This window comes from Lolium rigidum, chromosome 1 (genome assembly GCF_022539505.1).
Source record: "Lolium rigidum isolate FL_2022 chromosome 1, APGP_CSIRO_Lrig_0.1, whole genome shotgun sequence".
NCBI classification, from domain to species: Eukaryota; Viridiplantae; Streptophyta; class Magnoliopsida; order Poales; family Poaceae; genus Lolium; species Lolium rigidum.
The window spans coordinates 273916064-273930521 of record NC_061508.1 but is presented as its reverse complement, the minus strand read 5'-3'; the positions used below and the strand labels follow the sequence as shown (position 1 = coordinate 273930521).

The following is a 14458-nucleotide window of genomic DNA, read 5'->3' as shown; positions in this document are numbered from 1 at the left end:
ATTTAAGCCTCTACCGATGCCACCCACTTGGCAGGCTTAGTCGGTGACCGAGAGAGTGCGGTCAGGGCTAAGTTCCCCGAAAGCCCGGAGCTAGGCGACCCTCGCCCACCGGGTGGAGGGCATGCCGGTTTCACTTCTGCATAAGTCTAGGTTAAGTTTTAGACGGTAGCTAAGAGAGTGTCTTGGTAGGGTGAAAAGCTATATAAATGAGACTATCTTATGCACGGCTGCCGGCTCGCAACCAGGAGTCTCGACTGAGTGTAGGGCATTTTGACGGAAGGTGATTGCAACCTCTCGAGAGTGAAACCTAGTTCTAGCCTTGTCCTTAGGATAAAGGACACGTTTGGTCATGGTCACACTATAAGATTGGTCGTGTCGAAAATGGAGAAATTATTAATCTACCCAGTAAATTCGTTATTGAACCATGAGATTGAGATGAGTTTGTTCATGTGCTATGTTGTACCGAGAACGTTTATTCTCAACTTCTCGAACCTCCTCGGCAAGGTAAGTAGGTAAGTTATCACCAACCGTTAAGCTTATCGAGAGAAAGGGAACCGCTCCCACGAAACGAAACAGGAACCGCTCCTGCCGGCAAACTACACCGGCCAGCCGCCGGTCCCTGCCTCCTCCGTCGGCCGTTCCGGCGACGGGAGGGGGTGGGGACCCCGGAGTATCAGCTCCGGTCAGTAGTTATTGGCAAGTGCTTTCTTGGGGCGCCGTTCTATGGAGAAGATTGCGTCGCATCGGAATAATTTGCCTCTGCTCTTTCTCCATCTCGGCGTCGCTCTAACCGGTGACGTCGGAGGGCAGGTGGCCTGGTCTTCTTGCCGGTCTTCGGATCTGGTAAGATTCGTGTACGGCGATTGGCGTTCGGCACTCTCGCGGGTGACGGTTGCGTTGGCTGCTGCGGTTATGTCCGGCGTCTTGCGGTTGGGTGTGAGGATGACGGCAGGCGGCAGCGTTTGTCTTCTCCGGCCGAGTCCGGAGATGATGACGGTGTTGGGATCCGGTGACCATGGGGAAGATCCCCGGCCGACGTGCCACAAAGTCTCGGGCTCGTCCTCTGCGACGACCCAGTTCATCGGCTCAAAAAGCATCATTGAATGCGATGGTGCTCTCCCAGATCTAGGTGTGGTGGTTGTTCGCCTCTTTTTCCAGCGCTGCCATGGTGGCAGTGGAGGAAGATGGATGATGTTTCGGCGAGGCACATGTTTCTCCAAGGGTGAACTTGTAGTTTTACTTCTTGGGAGTTTGCTTGTGCAAAGTTGCTTGATGCAAATGTTTGTCTTGTGTGGTCATATGTGTAATCTCTGTAAACAGATTGTCTAATGAAATATATGGTTACATCAAAAAAAAACCCGTTAAGCTTGGCCCATTCACCTATATTTTCGTTTCATTTCGTTCGTTTTTTCGTTCATTACTGGTGAAATCCAATATATGACCCAATCCAATAATGAAAAAATGGTTTAAATCTTTTTATCTTGGTATACATGGCGTTGCCTCATTTGAAACGACCGATGTTCATTGTTTGTGTAAGTCGGTAATTCTGCAGGTCAGGAGATTTTGTTTTTCCCTGTATATGGACTAAATTATCTCTATATGGATGGAGGAGACTGTGAATCTGTGATTGCCTAATCAGCCGAAAGATATGTCCATATATATAGTTGCCTGCCACGCCAAACTCCGATGGAGTTTCTTCTTCAGCTAGCCATCCAACGAACCAAATCCACACCAATGAACAGCCTTCAGAACCCCCACCCCAATTAACAACACTAGTGGCTGGGGCGCCCCATGGGGCGCCTCCTCACCGGTTAGTGGCGACCCAATTTCAGTATGTGTTTTATTTTTTGTCTTTTCGCCTGCTAACCTTCCTTTCTAGGCCTGATTTTTGTTTCTCAAACAGCAATTTATGATGCCACCCTTTTTGTTCTTGAGGTTACAAGGGACTGAAAGTGGCACAACCGTTTTAAAACAACAACGGCTGTCACAGCCTATAGTTAATATTGATTCGCAGACATTTTATTTTACAAACAAGGCAGCAATCCTGAACAATGGGAGGTTGAATGCATCACCGGGAGGTGACAACAACTTTTGTCTTACACAAAGAGCATCTCCTAGATTGCCACTCCACAAAGTTGACATATACGGGGAAGCAATCCTTGTGTGTAATCCAGTTAAGATATTAGCTCATGAAGTACAGATGTAAGTCTGAACAGAATTTTTTTGAAAAGAAACAGATCTCTGTGGCAGCAGAGAAGAGACTGAAGTGTGGGCATCCTGAGAAGCCCTCCATAAGTATATGGGTTGTCAGTGGGCCTGAACAAACAGGACCGTAGGCGTCGAAGCTACAGTAGTCCATGTGAACCTGTGTCACTGAGTTTTAGAAAAGATACTTGTAAATGAATTAAGCTTGCAGTGTTAAATAAACCAATGAAACCAGATAAGAGATATCAAGGAAATAACGGTATATATACAACAATGTTAATTACAATAGGCATTGCGTAAAGGGAGGATATCAGCGAAAAGCTCAAATGCTGCAACTCTCCTAAAGTGTCAACCTACTATTAGCTCAGTTTGGCTTTGAAGTGGCATGCACTTAATCAATTCATTCACACTTGGAAAATAATAGGGATTACAATTTATGCACCTCTTGAGAAATAACTACATGATGAGTATTCAATAATTTCAGAAGCACACATCATATACAACTATATAGCATAATCGTTTTCAACAAGGATAAAGCTACCGATTAAAGATTTGATTTATGCACCTCTCGAAATGTAACAACATGATGAGAATTCAGTGATTTCAAAAGCACAGCATATACAACTATTAATGCGGATTTAGTACCTATGGTGGTAGCTACGAATGCATTTACGGGTGTTCGATTTTGTTCCGTGTTCCATCTTGTCCATGTTAAATAGTCTATGTGGCCGACGTGCTTCACTTGTGTCAAACAAAATATAGACGTGCATGTTTACTATAAAAAAAAGCCATGTGTTCCTACCAACAAAAATCTAGCCATGCCCGTCACGACAACCGCATGGCCGCCTCCGATCCTGGCCTCACCGTATTGCCTCACCGTATCCAGTACCACTGCCTACATAAATTTATAGGAAAAGGGCAGCTATACACCTGGCTAGCTACCCACCATCATACACCCATTGAATCCGCCCTACAGGACATTTCCACCTGTTATCTAAAGATAACACCATTAGACCACATTTCTTCTCTTTCCACAGCTAACCCAAACTACATTACTCGGGTTCCGTCATCAAACACTCCATTAGTTTTATTATAGATCCAGTGTTTCATCGTGAGTTCTTGTGGGCATTTCTAACCAAGTCCGCATCTTTCAAAACTCGCGCAGGCTCCACAAATGAAAACAAGGTTAAAGTTTTTTTAACTGATGAAAGATTCTCACCAATCCTCTAGTACAGGTGAAGCGCTGAAGCACAAGATGTCTAGCTAACACACATCAAAAGTGAGAAGTATGTGATACCCTATAGCTAGGATTATGCAAATGTAAGATAACGCTTGAGGCAAAGGGAAAGCATGCCGCAACAAGCACAAAACAGACTGCTGACTAAAGAATCAAGGAAGATTATTAAAATACCATACACCATGGTAATAACTAATACATGTAAGAAGAATAAGTTGTGAGAGTACCTTTTCAAGCTCCTCGGGTATATATTTTTCAACATCATTCTTTTGCTAAAAGAAGACTGAAGATACATTGATGGAACTAAGGTTTGAACCACCATTATCCAGATAAAGAAACAACACACAGGGCCTCAAAAGCTCAATATACACAACATGTCTCAAAAGATAATTTGTCATCAAAGATATCGGACTGAATATGCAGCTGTCGATTCTGCAATATGAAGAACACATGAAACCATATATATCAGCTGACTAAAACATTATCCTATAGGGGATAAGAAGATACCATCAATTGTCTCAACAAGTACTGGAACAATGAAGGCACCCCTGAGCATGCAATGCTTCAATCTCTCTATGATTCAGTTCAAAGGGGATAATGATCAGAGAACTAACACCCCTGCAGCAAGTAAGGAAAAATTGGTAGTTTCATTCCAATTTCAAATATTCTAACCAAGTCTTGCTGCAAATTTCACAAATAGTTCCACACCAAACTAACAAGATTAAAAACTGCAGAAATATAGGACGAAAATGCAAGAATATAAATTTTGTCAACTATCAATAGTAAATGCTTGAACTTATCAGAAAACACTTTTTTCCCAAAAATCAATTTTAGAACAATTCACCGAATAGTATCTCCTAACTGAATAAATGAGGGTGCTAAGGCTATCTATTTCTAATAATCAGATCAGATAAAAAGAATATTTCCATTTAACTTTCTGGTATGATTCAAACTAACACAACTACAAGTATATAGTGAAACTGAAGAGGAAGCTTAGTAGTTGGTTTTCTGTAGCGAACCTCATGGTCCACTACAAACTCTGAATATGCAGGCATAATTGTAACAATACAGGTTAGTAATGTATTACCTCTACGTGATCCAACAGCAGGTGCATCGCCTAAAACCATTCCTAGATCTCAATCTTCCAAATATCACACAAAATGAAGTTAATATAAGAGCAAGGAGTGGGCTAGAACCAATAGAGGAAGAAATGACCTGCCACCTATCTTTCAATTAGGATCAGTCAAAGCGCTATAGCAACCTATTGCTACAGTTGCAAAGAAAAGAAAGGTTAGTGGTCATGGCAGTCATGAATAATTACGAAATTGCAGATAAACCATGAAATAGAATAAACCAACCAAGGTTGTTCATAAATGTCTAATAGTTCCCACTTATGAATATTGAATAGAAACATTGGTCAGCTCAGCTGCACAAAATGTATATCAATTTTGATTGCTCATTTTAATAAAATAGCAATGAGGAAACACCAAACAGATCTAATCTAGCTAGCAGACTAAATAAATCACGGCAGCAGATAAATACTATGCACTGATATTATAGCTTCAATAAATAAATCTAAACATCACTTGCTACTGGAACAAATTTGAAACATGGACGCCAGACAATGGAGGCATGGCCAGCCCACTACCTCCTCACAGTACCACCAACATTATCAGCTGCGTCAACTTCGCCTCGCCGCTCAGCTGGTGGACACAATACCAAAACAACAACAACTAATGAGTTGAAATACCCTGCCAAAGTAAGACACGAAAGAAAGGAATTGGGCGAAGATGCGTATTCAGATAATCACCTCGGATCTTGTAATCAAATCGTCACCTCAGATGCGTACTCCACCTGAACAAGTATCCACTGGCAGTCCTCACCCATCTCTTAGTGCAGCCTGGCGGTCACCCCTCGCTCGGTGGATGGTGATTGCGCTCCACCTGCCGAGCGCCCAAGAGGAAAAGCGAGGGGGCGACGTGGAGAAGAGGGCTCCATGGTGCAGTAGTAGGCCGGCAGGGCGGCGACGAGCAGCGGAAGAGACGGCGGAGAGGCAGAGCGCTGCAGCCTCCTTGTTCGCCCCAGCAGCACGGGCTCCCAGGGGCGAGGACGACGGCCTCGTCCTCCCGCTCTCTGCTTCTATGGCTGGACAAAGGCTCGAGGAGGAAGAAGTACGCGACGGCGAGGGCTTGGGAGTTGGGACGCCGTACGCGAGGGGAGAGGGCGCCGCCGGGGGTGAGGACCTGGAGAGGAGGGGGCAAAGGGCACAGGTCAGGAGCGGGCGGCTAGGGTTACCCTCGCTGGTGGGTTCTGTTTGATGCTACGACGGTCCAGATTGAAGCGGGCCTGGTTCCCAGATCGAACGGATCGGGTGACCTTGTCCTCCCTACCAGCGAACGCCAGGTGAATGTCGTGGACGGCTCTCGCATAGGGCAAGTACTCACGCAATTGCTTGTTCTCAATTCTAAAACCTCCATTCACCTTTGCCAGATAATACTACTAGACGTCCTGTCCTGCATATCCAACATTTACAAAACTACATCATCAGGCCTTGATGACCCCAGCGTTTCTGTACTTGTACCGGATGGCGAGGACCAAGAAGAAGATGTAGTTGACGGCGCTGAGCGCGCACATGAGCCAGTAGAAGCGCTCGAGGTGGTAGTGGTTGAGGCTGGCCCCCTCCAGCCACGGCCGGTGCCCGCCGCGCCCCGTCGCGCTGTTGACGACCGTCACCAGCACCGAGCTCAGGTAGTAGCCCAGCGCCAGCGACGCCCACGACAGCGACGTCGCGAGAGACCGCATCCGCGGCGGCGCCTCGCTGAAGAAGAACTCCAGCAGGCCCGCGAGCGTGAAGAGGTCCGCCGACCCGAGGAAGAGGTACTGGAAGGCTATCCAGAAGAAGGTGATGGGCAGCGGCGCGTGTGAGTCGGTCATGCCGTTGCTGGTGGCGACGTTCTTGCGCTTGACCTCGACGACGGCGGCCACCGCCATGGCGACGATCGAGAGGACCAGCCCCGTGCCGATGCGCTGGAGGTGCGTGATGCCCATCTCCGTGCCCGTTGCGCGCCGCGCGAACGGGATGATGATGTGGTCGTAGATGGGCGCCAGGAGTATGATGAACGTGACGGGGAACACCGGCAGCGACGCCGCCGGCACCTTGAGACCGCCGACGCGCGTGTCCATCGTCGCTGCCTGCTCCACGGAGAATGTGGAGAGCTGGGCCAGGCAGCAGTTGAGCATGATGGTGCCGAGGAAGATCGGGAGCACCATGAGCACGATCTTGACGTCCTCCACCTCCTGCACCGTGCACGCCAAGGCCCTATGCCGCGGCTGGCACTGCACCGCCCGGTTCAGTGCACTCAGCTCCTGGGACGGCTCCGTCGCCTCGTCTGCGGCACCGCACGCCTCCCCGGGCTTGCAGTACTCCTTCAACTCGGTGCTCCCCGTCGGACTGGGCGCGCGGTCGATGACGGCGCCGTTGCTGGCGCTCGGCGTACCACCACGCCGCGGCGCGAGCGCGGCCGCGAGCAGGACCTTAGCGATGGTGACGAGCGGGCTGCCCGTGGGCACCTTGCTGCGGTAGAACCTGGACCCGGCGGCGAAGACCGGGATGGAGAGCAGGATGGCGATGGTGGAGATGAAGAAGCCCCACTGCCACCCCTTGTTGTCCTCCACCCACACGGCGAAGGTGACGGCGACGAGCGCGCCGCAGGAGAGGCAGAAGACGAAGTAGTTGAAGAAGGTGGAGCGGCCCTTGCGGCCCCGCGGCGTCCCCTCGTCGAACTGCTCCGCGCCGTGCGGCGGCAGTGAGCCCTTGATGCCCCCGATGCCCAGCGCCGTCATGTACAGCCCCACGAACAGCATCGCCTTCTTGCTCCCCGACACCGGCTCGCACGGCGCCGCGCCGGCGACCTTGGCGCACGCCGGTGGCATCAGCGACGATGATCGTGCCTGGATCGTCAGGATCACCAGGCCCTGCGCGGGATAGCAACACATTCAGACGTCAGTTTGCATTACAGTCAGAAATAATACATCAGGTGAAAGGAAAAAATTGTGCTGTAAAATTAGTGGGCTTTGTTCAGACCAACATGCATGCTTGTTCTGCTTGATAGATACAGGCCATTGTCCTGTGCATATATTTTGGGCCGAGGCTAAATATGCATTTCATTGCCATTTCCTAATGCTCATAAAAAACATTGAAACATTGGTCACATGAAGTAAGTACTAGGCTACTTGCATTGGCACGAAATGATTAGATGGAGTAGCTGCATACTACCATTTGCAGAGTTGCAGATCAAGCTATCATGCCCAAAGATTAGACTAGTCACAATGCATAGTATCATATGGAAGTATCATGCGTATGATACTACTACATGTTACTATCTCCACAATGCATGGTATCATATATTAGTATCATAATCTCCACAATGCAAATATATGTACAAGATTTACTTGACATTAATTTTTCTAGTAGTATGTGCTATGATACAGTATCTACCTATGATACTAGTACCCTCTCTCTCATCCTTAATTGCATTGCCACATCAGCATTTTGCATGCATGGAATGCATGATACTATTATAATACTCCTATTGTGGGTAGTCTTAGGCAAACACGATTCTATCAATTAAGCGAAAGCGAAAAAGTTGAGCGACTAGGCAAAGCGGCCGCCGTGCTACTTGTGGGCAGCCGGCCAGCCGCCCGTGCGCTACGTCGCTTTGCTCTGGCCCGCTAGCTATGCTCCCGCCATGGTCCGTGAGTTGAGTTGGGTGGTGCTAATGCGGAGAGAGGATCGATTAGAGGATGACACCGACCCACTGCAGCCAGATTCAGTTGTTTGACCTCTGGTGGTGTGGTGGGGCTAGCCATCCCGTTGTGGTTGAGTTGTTGCCCAAAATAATTTGCTGCTTTTGTCAAGCTTGACCAAAAGAACACATGGCTAGAAGCAAAGCTCGTGCAAGCAAGGACAGCAATGTTTAGTTCCCAAAGATTGGGAGGCTGACTTTTGTACGGTCAATGTGTGAGCATGTGATTCCATATGTTGTGGATCTTGAGTTTTAGAAAGCATGGAAATCTTGTGCTATCAGTGTGGAGGTTGTTTGACTTGTTCATATGTGTTTGATTGTCTTCTCTCATAGAAATTACGGCGTCTTCTCTTCCACGGTTGTGAAAAAACAGTCTTATTCTTGACGGAGCGGTTTTTTTGGGTTTGAACTTGGTTGTTCATGAGTCTTGAGAGGAGTTGCTATCGTGGTGAGTGTGTAGTGCAGGTGTGATGCCAGCACGTGATATTTTGGGACGCTCCTATTAGGAGCGCCGGTGTGTGTGAGGGCATCGCGTACCATCACCCTCGGTTGCTCATTGTAGAGGGGTGGTGGAGATACTCTATTTTTTTTTTGAGAATTGGCGGAGATACCCTAAGAGCATCTCCACCGACGCGCTCCATAGCGGCCCCGATAGCGTTTTGAGGGGTGGCAACGAAAACGGGCTCACACCGACGCACCCCAAATAGCGCCGGCGCTTTTTCGAGCCCAATAGAAGCGCCAACAACCCCGTGCCGACCCTTTGGCGAAGGGCGCGAATCGGGGGCGCCGGCGCCTCGCCAGGCGGAAAATTTTGGGCGTAGGAGCCGTCTGTCAGGCACACATTCTAAAATTATACATCTTTTCTACCAAAACCCCGTCCCCTCCACCGCTCCATCTCCCATCCAGCCTCCAACCCGAAAAACCCTCGCCGCCGCCGTGCCACCGAAGGAGAAGCCGGCGAACATGTCGCAGGAGGCGTGGGAGGAGGAGCAACTCCGCTTACACATGGTGACGTCCGACAGATAAATCGCTGCGTCGCCGCTCTCAAAGCCACGAAAGCGGTAGCTGCTCCTGAAGTGTGCCTTATCTTGGACGGCGGCCAACCTGAAGGAAGCCGACGAGCCGGTGAAGATGCTCTAACCGCATGCATTTGTCCCAACCCGATCGGTCCCTTGTGCCTTGACAAACCACCACCGGCCTGCCAGGTAATCCCCATGATCGAAGAGGCTGGGTCCCCCAATAGTGTTGTGGCGACCACCGAACCAAGCGCCATGTATACGTGACACCGATCCGAGAGAAACGACGACGTACTACTGATGCCCGAATGCACGGTTCCTCTTCGTCGGCGATCTGCCTTGCCCCACCCGGAGATACGCCGGCGAACGTGGTGACCGCTCGCGCGAGGCAACGGATTTCTGCAGCTAGGATCCAGGGATACGTACGGCGCGGTTTCCCGATCTCAGCAGGCTGCGTACGTGCACGCGGAAGGTGACAATGACGTACGAAACTCCAGCGTGCACTGTAGGACTGTTGGGTTGTGTGAGATGAAGCAGGTCTGGTACGGCAGGTAGGTTGGGCAAGTTGCGTCGTCCGTGTTGCGTGCCCACTCAGCTCTCCTACCGGCCTAGCAAGATTTTTCTCGAAATTCGTTAGCAGCGATTCCGGCATCAGAAATGGCCCAACACAAGCTCGACTGATGGTGCAGCTGGAAGCTAGAACTGGAAGTGCTTGAGCGAGATAGTGGCGAAGCATCGATCAGTCCACTCGTGTGGCCCCTAACCCTGGTCGATCCTGGCTGTGCGAAACAAGATCTTGTGCGATCGGTGGTAATCCCGGATCCGTCACACACGTACGTGGGTGCACAAAGGAGTGGACCCCGGCGGCCGGCCGTACGTGGGAACGAGATCGCGCGTTGGCGGGCAAGTGCACTACATATCCGGGCTGCTACGGAATCCTTCAGATTGCCTGCCGGTCCTGGGGTCCAGCCAGGGCAGACGGCGACGTGATCGGAAAGAAAGCGCGCGGTGCTGGACGTAGTAACATTTTTTTTCGGCCTACGGTGCACGGTCACTAACACATGGCGTCATGGCCATGTAGCGATGTAACCAGTAACTAAAAATGGTTGGAGGTAAATATGAACATTCCATATACATTGCACACGCTCCTCGTTTTCTTTTTCGTGCGCAATTATATATTTTTCTTTTTTGAAAAGTCATGTGCAATTATTTTCTTCAACTTGCATCGCCGTCTTTGGCGCTTGCCCCACATGATCCGTCATACACAGGGGCGGACACAGCGCCCCTATTTCCGGGCGCTCGCCCGGGCTTCCGTCGTGCCGGCAATGAGTATTTTATACGTATTTGACACTGTTTGGTACTATTTGATACTGTTTGCCTAGGCTTCCAAAAGTTCTTGGGTCCGCTTCTGGTCACACATGTCCCTATACCCTCGACCATAGTTGTACGCAGCCGCATCCACCACCACCACCATGTCCATAACAAATTACCTAATCACGCCGATACTTCATATCCCATGCGTAGCATATCGGCTGGTGACCGGATTTCCCAGCTCCCTCCGGTAGATTGAGTAAACGGACAAAAAATTCTAGTCCAATTCAAATTTGAGCTGCGTTGCCAAGGTGTCATGTAAACTCAACTACATGCAGCCTGGTAGAAGATCTCAATATTCGGTCTCCCCTTTGACTGCATCCTCCTCTCTCCATTATGATTCAATAACCATGGATTTTCAACTATTTTTGAATTTTGAATTCAAATTTTCTTTAAGAATCTCGGCCGGTATTTTTTCCGGTAACCACCAGTAACCGTAAATCCAAGACACCCCCGAAATTTAGCCTACGCATGGCCAACCCAAATCAAGCCCATCATATACCCGTACGCATGGCCTAGCTAGCTACCTATCTAGAGCATGCTGTCACAGGCTTTATACGTACGACGTGATCAGATGAGAGCTAGCGGTTCCCTTTGACTCACGCTATCTGCTCCTGCCCATGCATCCTCTTCATTCGCTCGTCCGTCGGCGAGTAAAGCGACGGCTCCTATAATCCATCATTCACCTCTCGTTTCTCCGGCCTTAACCCAGATCGCAGGGAACCTGCGTGCTCCGGTTGATCCATCTGTGGCGCCAACATATGCAGCATCAGCATCAGCGTACTGTCACTTAGTCCTTGCAATTGTGGCGGTAAAGAGCACCGTGTGGGGTCAGGTCTCCTTGCAATTAACAACGTACTCCTTCCGTTCTTACTATTTAATTGACTCGGATTTAGTACAAATTTATACTAAATCTGAGTCAATTAAATAAGACCGGAGGAAGTACTGATGTACTATACACTAGCTAGACAAGGTGGATCCTGAAGTGCGGCTATAAAACCACGTGTTTGGGATCATCAAGGATCGTATCAATTTCGAGATTATCGTTTGAGGTGACGTGCGCGCGCTTTTAAATACGGCGCGATCGACTGTGGTTATCTTTGGACAGGTGTCGCCTGTTTAGGCAGCTTAATCATGCTAGCTAGTGCTGCATCCATGGCACTTAATTAACTAGATAAACCCTTTCGGTATTGAAGAGTGATTTTAAGACAATCGGTCTCGTCGACCAGTCAAAGATGTCGTACGTACAACGTGTACCCTGCAGCCGGCCAGGGCAAAAAGCCTAAAGCGAAAAGTCAACGCTTGACGTGGCGGCACAGCTGGAAGGGATATTCGGCATATATCTCTATCTATCTATTGCTAGATTGGACTTGGAGATATGATAAGGACAATATTGATTATATCTACGTATATCCAGACACACGTCTACAAGTATACGTAACGGCTATCATACCATAGCATACTAACACGAGTATTTTTTTATTTTGTTTCCGTCGGTGCATTTATGCAAATTCATAAAAACGAATACGGACAGCTAGTAAGATCATGCTGGTAATAAGTCCAAGATTCTGTGTGTGCATGCGTGCGTACCATGAACTCGACGGCGGCGCTGGCGAGGTAGACGACGTAGGTGGTGCAGACGGCGTCGGAGAGGAAGCCGCCGAGGAGGGCGAGCAGGAAGGCCGTGCCCATGAAGTTGGTCACCGTCGTGGCCGACTGCGACGGCGAGTAGTGCATCGAGTTCATCAGGTACGTCACCAGGTTGCTCGCGTTCGCCAGGAACGCCAGGTTCTCCAGCACCTCAGCGACTGCATAATGCACACACACACACCAGTTAAGCAACATTAGTTAATCATTAATTAGCACTAGCTAGAATCAGCACTAGCCGGTTCCAGAATCGTCTAGATTACAGTGCGTTAATTCAGGTTCTGGAATCCTCTAGAGTCCAAGTCAGTAACTTTTAGCATAATAGTAATCGAAATTTCTTCCCACCCAGCGCGTCGCAAAACGGGACAGCAGTTAAAGCGCCCCATTTGCCCAAAATTAGCATACGCGAGCAGCCTGGGGGCGCGGCGATAACTGACATAACGTCCCCCATAACACGCGCGCCTGCCGGCCCAATCTGCGCGCTGTTTCGGCCTTGCGATTCGTGCCGGATTTAATGCGCCGTGTTTGGACGGGTAAACAGGGAAAGAAGAAAAAACTTTCTAACGCCATCATTTTTTTCCAACCTCGTCCTCAACCACCAAAAGGAAAGAAACAGAGGGCATCGACGCTCGATCACAAGTTCACAGCACGAGCAAGCTTCTCCTCCACACAAGGAAGCGGGCGGGGCCCCTCTGGTTCCTTTCTTTCCTTCTCGGAACCTAAGCCGAAAGCGAGGCTTCTAGAACCGCAGGAGTGATCGCCGTCTGGACACAGTGGCGGAACAGGGGCCATCGGTCTCTAGGGCGCATTGGAGAGGCTGGATGCGGAGGCTCAAGCTAAAGCGCCATGGGGATTACTATAGCTCCCTGCAAGTTGGCCACCCCTCTTGCCTCGCAAAGTTTGCAATTGGGAGGTAAAGGTGCCTCCAATTCGTCCCAAGTTGCACGAGCCCGGATGGGAACGTACGCGCATGGAAGAAGAGAAAGAGAGGTCGAGAACGGGAGAATCTGTGGAAATGGAGATGGAGCCCCAGCGGAAGATAGAGCGAGAGAGGAGAAGTGGCCATATCAGACAAGGGCCCGATCAGGAAAGGAAGGGAGATGAAAGGGAAGGCGCAGAGAGGGAGAGGATGGACCAACCATGATATATGCATGCGGTGCCTCCTTCCTTCCGAGTATCCTATTCCTGATTGCGCCCCTTTCCCCGCCGGTCCACCACTACGTCGTCGTCCGGCCCAGCTAGCCCAGATGGTTCCCGAAGAATCTAGAAGGAAAATCTAGCTAGAAGAGCATGCACCGTCGACGGGGAAGTTGACTTACCGAGCACGAAGGAGGCGGCGACCATGCCGCCGTGCCGGCCCTTCATCGCCGGCCGGTTCCGCCAGTCCACGTACCCCTCCCACCGCTCCGCTTCCCGCACTCCGCCCTCCTGCATGCCGCCACGGACAAACGCCTTAAGCAAGAACAGAACGGGATCGAATAGCTAGCTGAATCAGGATCAAGAATCGCGCGCGGATCACGGGGACTCACCATCGCCGCCGGCGCGCGTCAGCCTTCCTCGATGCGTCCGAACTCTGAATTACTGTGTGAACTGAACAGGGGATGACCTGAGCCTGAGGTGACTGACTGGAGGATGACTCGGGGGGGGCGTCTGGCCGAGAGGAAGAGGGGGCGAGATCCTGTATTTAAAAGCGAGAAGAGGTGACTGCGGCTGCTCCAGGGGTAGAACGGTAATACGGGATGCCGCCCCCCGCATCACAGGGGCACCGGCCCGCGCGTGACCGGGACGCGAGGGCAAGTCCGCAGCAGAGATGTCAGTCTCGGCTTGCCCCTCTTCTGCTCCTGTGTAATAGTTTTTCTTCCCTCTCGTGCCCCTCTCAGATTTGCATATATCTTGATATTTATGAAGGTTATTAATCGTAATATATGATTAGCTGTGCATGGGACCGTTTACCTTTTTCATTTTTGGCATATCTGTTAATCGATAAATAACATGTTTTTATTGTGCCAATAGTTCTCTGCTTCTTGTACCACATGTCGGTCTCCTTTTACCTTTTTATTAAAATGCTATGTAGGATGGTTATATAGTCCATGTTTTTTTTTTCTTGTGAGAAAAACTTGTACAATATAGGAAAATGCATACACTACCAGGGACGGAGCCAGGATTTGATCATAGCG

At 49.7% G+C, this 14458-nt stretch overlaps 1 protein-coding gene across 1 annotated transcript; it reads right to left on the bottom strand.

The window, feature by feature from the left end:
- Positions 1 to 1624: 1624 nt before the first annotated feature.
- On the bottom strand, positions 1625 to 13931 carry LOC124694428 (protein NRT1/ PTR FAMILY 4.6-like). The gene is made up of 5 exons (XM_047227414.1): positions 13811 to 13931; positions 13601 to 13709; positions 12225 to 12442; positions 5905 to 7417; positions 1625 to 1772 (listed from the first exon to the last, which is right to left on the bottom strand). The coding sequence occupies exons 1-4, from the start codon at positions 13811 to 13813 to the stop codon at positions 5987 to 5989; spliced, it is 1761 nt and encodes a 586-aa protein (XP_047083370.1). The 5' UTR covers positions 13814 to 13931; the 3' UTR covers positions 1625 to 1772; positions 5905 to 5986.
- Positions 13932 to 14458: the final 527 nt, after the last annotated feature.

What these genes read in the sequence shown, in the direction of transcription:
- LOC124694428 (XM_047227414.1), bottom strand. An exon ending in CGCCGCCTCCTTCGTGCTCG is followed by an intron (nt 12,443 to 13,600) that starts GTAAGTCAACTT and finishes TGCATTATGCAG; the next exon opens with TCGCTGAGGTGCTGGAGAAC. An exon ending in GCGCCGCCGTCGAGTTCATG is followed by an intron (nt 7,418 to 12,224) that starts GTACGCACGCAT and finishes TATCCCGCGCAG; the next exon opens with GGCCTGGTGATCCTGACGAT.